At 39.2% G+C, this 2,786-nt stretch overlaps 1 protein-coding gene across 1 annotated transcript; it reads left to right on the top strand.

The window, feature by feature from the left end:
- Positions 1-1,218: 1,218 nt before the first annotated feature.
- On the top strand, positions 1,219-2,781 carry LOC108354867 (mucin-21-like; the record flags this gene model as incomplete). Its single annotated transcript, XM_017606043.1, has 1 exon — positions 1,219-2,781. A coding segment is annotated over one exon (1,563 nt), but the record flags the coding sequence as incomplete, so codon positions are not given.
- Positions 2,782-2,786: the final 5 nt, after the last annotated feature.

Below are 2,786 nucleotides of genomic sequence, written 5' to 3'. Positions count from 1 at the left end.
GTACATATACACCAATGTAAATACATAATTGCACTGAAATACTTATGGGTCAATCATTTATGATAAAACGAAGTTCTGACAAAGGAAAACATTTTAAAAATTGTTTTTCGAAAGGTAAATTTTACATTTTCAAGGTTTATTTTTTAATATCTGAGAAACTAGTATACATGGGCGTAGCCAGGTAGGGGCAGGGGGTGCTCGAGCCTCCCCTAACTTTCAAATTTTCCTTATATATATATAAAATAGTNTGCCAGCTTAATAGGGTCGAGCCCCCCCTAAATTTCATTCTGGCTACGCCGATGCTAGTATAGTTACAATAATTGTTCTGGTCTCGTTTTATAGGTGATATTTAGGGATATAAAGAAAAAATATGCAAAAAAATGAGCGAAAAACCAGTAATCATTAAGCAAAAAACAAAACCGACTTCAATTCTCATGATTCAAAGATCGGATCTAAACCAAATTAGTATGGGACCACCTCGGAGCTACCACCTTTCTTTTACAAATTAATTTTACGTGGTACAAAGTTATGCGGTAACATACATAAAAAAAATATAAAAAAAATATTCCGACGAACTGATAAACTCCTCCTTTTTTTGAAGTCAGTTATTAAAAGAGTTTACAGAATTTTGAAATTAAAAAACTGTAAACAGTCCACAACATTTTCTTATACAACTGATCTTACATGAATGTGTTTTCTTATGATTTGAATTTTTAAACTTGAGAAAAAATTTTTATTTGCAAACTCTGCAATACAATATTTTTTTTTAAGTTCACAAATTCATATCTTTAAAAATATACCTTGAAAATTTCGGTTTTCTTTAATCAGTTAGAAATATTGTTTAAAAACAATTGAACCAAAAATTTGTAAAAGTTTTTGATTTTATGATTTTTAAATTTCAAACTCCTATATTTTTTCTATTTTTCGAGTTTTTAAATATTTATATTTTTTATATAGCGTTTTAAAACGAGATCAGAACCATTTTTATAACTATCAAAGATTTTGAGATATTCAAATCGTGTAGTTTCCATGATAAAAGAAAAGTTCTAACCAAATTCATCCAAATCAAATATGATTTCCAACCATTGGTAACCGGCAATGGATTGACCCATTTACATATGTACATACATACATACATACACACATACATACATATTTACCTTCGAAAAGTAATTCTTCATTCGCGTATCATTCTGCGTTTTTGGTTTTTTCTTTCAGGTAAAAGGCAAAGAGAAGAATAATTTTCAATATAACACGGTGACCAATTGTGCAACCCAAAATCCACCTTCAGGCATATCTAACACTGCAGCTACAGCAGCAGGATTGGCTGCAGCCCCAACTTCAGCACCGGATACTCCACCGCCACCCATACCCCGGCGTACATTTCGTGGCAGTTACGCTTGGAATACGGCAATTGACTCGCCCACACTCACGTCTGCAAATCAAACTCCAACCAAAGATAAACAACATATCAGCACAGGCACCGCATTTGTTTATCCACCGCAAACACAAACGCTCTCACCCTGTCGCCGTCAACAGAGCCACACAGTTTATTACAACACAAGCGGTGTTAACCCATTGGATTCGCCACAAATACCCAATCAATTGCAATCGCAGTCATTGCTTGTTGACCTAGCCACACGTCCGCTCTACGTGGATGCGGGTCTCGATGCCGGCGGCATTTCCGATGATGATCGTATGAGTTTGGAGAATTCTGTATTTGACGAGTCGCTGACATCGACACCTGTCAAGGTCGCCTCGAAAGTTGCGACAGAAGGTACTGCGAGTGGGAAATTAGCTAACAGCGCATTCACAGCAAAAACATTGGTCGCTTTCACTGGTGAATTAAGTAACGCTGCAAAGCGAGCTAATCGCTCATCCAGCAGCACCGCTGACTCCACCATTACAAATTCATCGGGTTACGGATCGGGGCATAGTGAGCGGTTTGCCTCCTCTTCGACAAGTGCCGACTTTCGCAGTCGTTTCTCATCAGTGGATACTCAATCATCAATGGACAGCTGCCCAGCAGAGAAAACAAGCGACTTTTCACTTTCCAAGGACTGCTACAAAATGGAGCGTACAATGCTCAATGATGCCTTGAATGACTATAATAATTTGAATAACAATGAAACTCGCACTCACATTGCTTGTAATACGGTGGCCAGCAACAATAACACACTGGGTAGTCGCCAATCTACAAATGCAACTTCTCAAACTTTAAGCGGCTTGAACCAGCAAAAGCCACCCACAGTTCCAGCTAGGAAACAATATGGAGATGCATCTAAAATTCCACATCCTTGCAGTCAGAATAGTTCACAGCAGTCATTACAAAGCAGTGGTTGCGGCAGCGGTAGTGGTAGTGTCGGCAGTAGTAAAGGTACTTCCACGGTCTCGGCCTCCACATCCACGTCCTCGACAGTATCTGCTGGTTCGGGTACTTCCTCGGGCTCGTTGTTGTCCGGTTCGGGTACCGCATCGAATACAGCTATCTCTCCACTTACACAAAACTCAGCCATTATTTATCAACAACCAAAACGTCCAGTACCACCGGTACCACCGGCACGCGGTCAAATTATTTCTGAACACAACGTCAATAACAGTACACAAATTGAAACAACAACATCTTCAAAGGCACCACCACCAGCGGTAACCATTCGTAATAAGTTGGGTAAAAGTAAGCCCCCACCCATCGTTTACCCAAAGCTGCATCAGCGACAAGACTCGAATTTGTCAAGTGACAGTTTTTCCGTCACTTCCAGCCCAGGATATAATTCTAAGAATCTCAT

Source organism: Rhagoletis zephyria, unplaced genomic scaffold, assembly GCF_001687245.7.
Source record: "Rhagoletis zephyria isolate East Lansing unplaced genomic scaffold, Rhagoletis_zephyria_1.1 Rzeph_scaffold_39954, whole genome shotgun sequence".
Taxonomy (NCBI): Eukaryota; Metazoa; Arthropoda; class Insecta; order Diptera; family Tephritidae; genus Rhagoletis; species Rhagoletis zephyria.
Note: the sequence above shows the minus strand (reverse complement) of the source record. Positions and strands in the feature narration are given on the sequence as shown.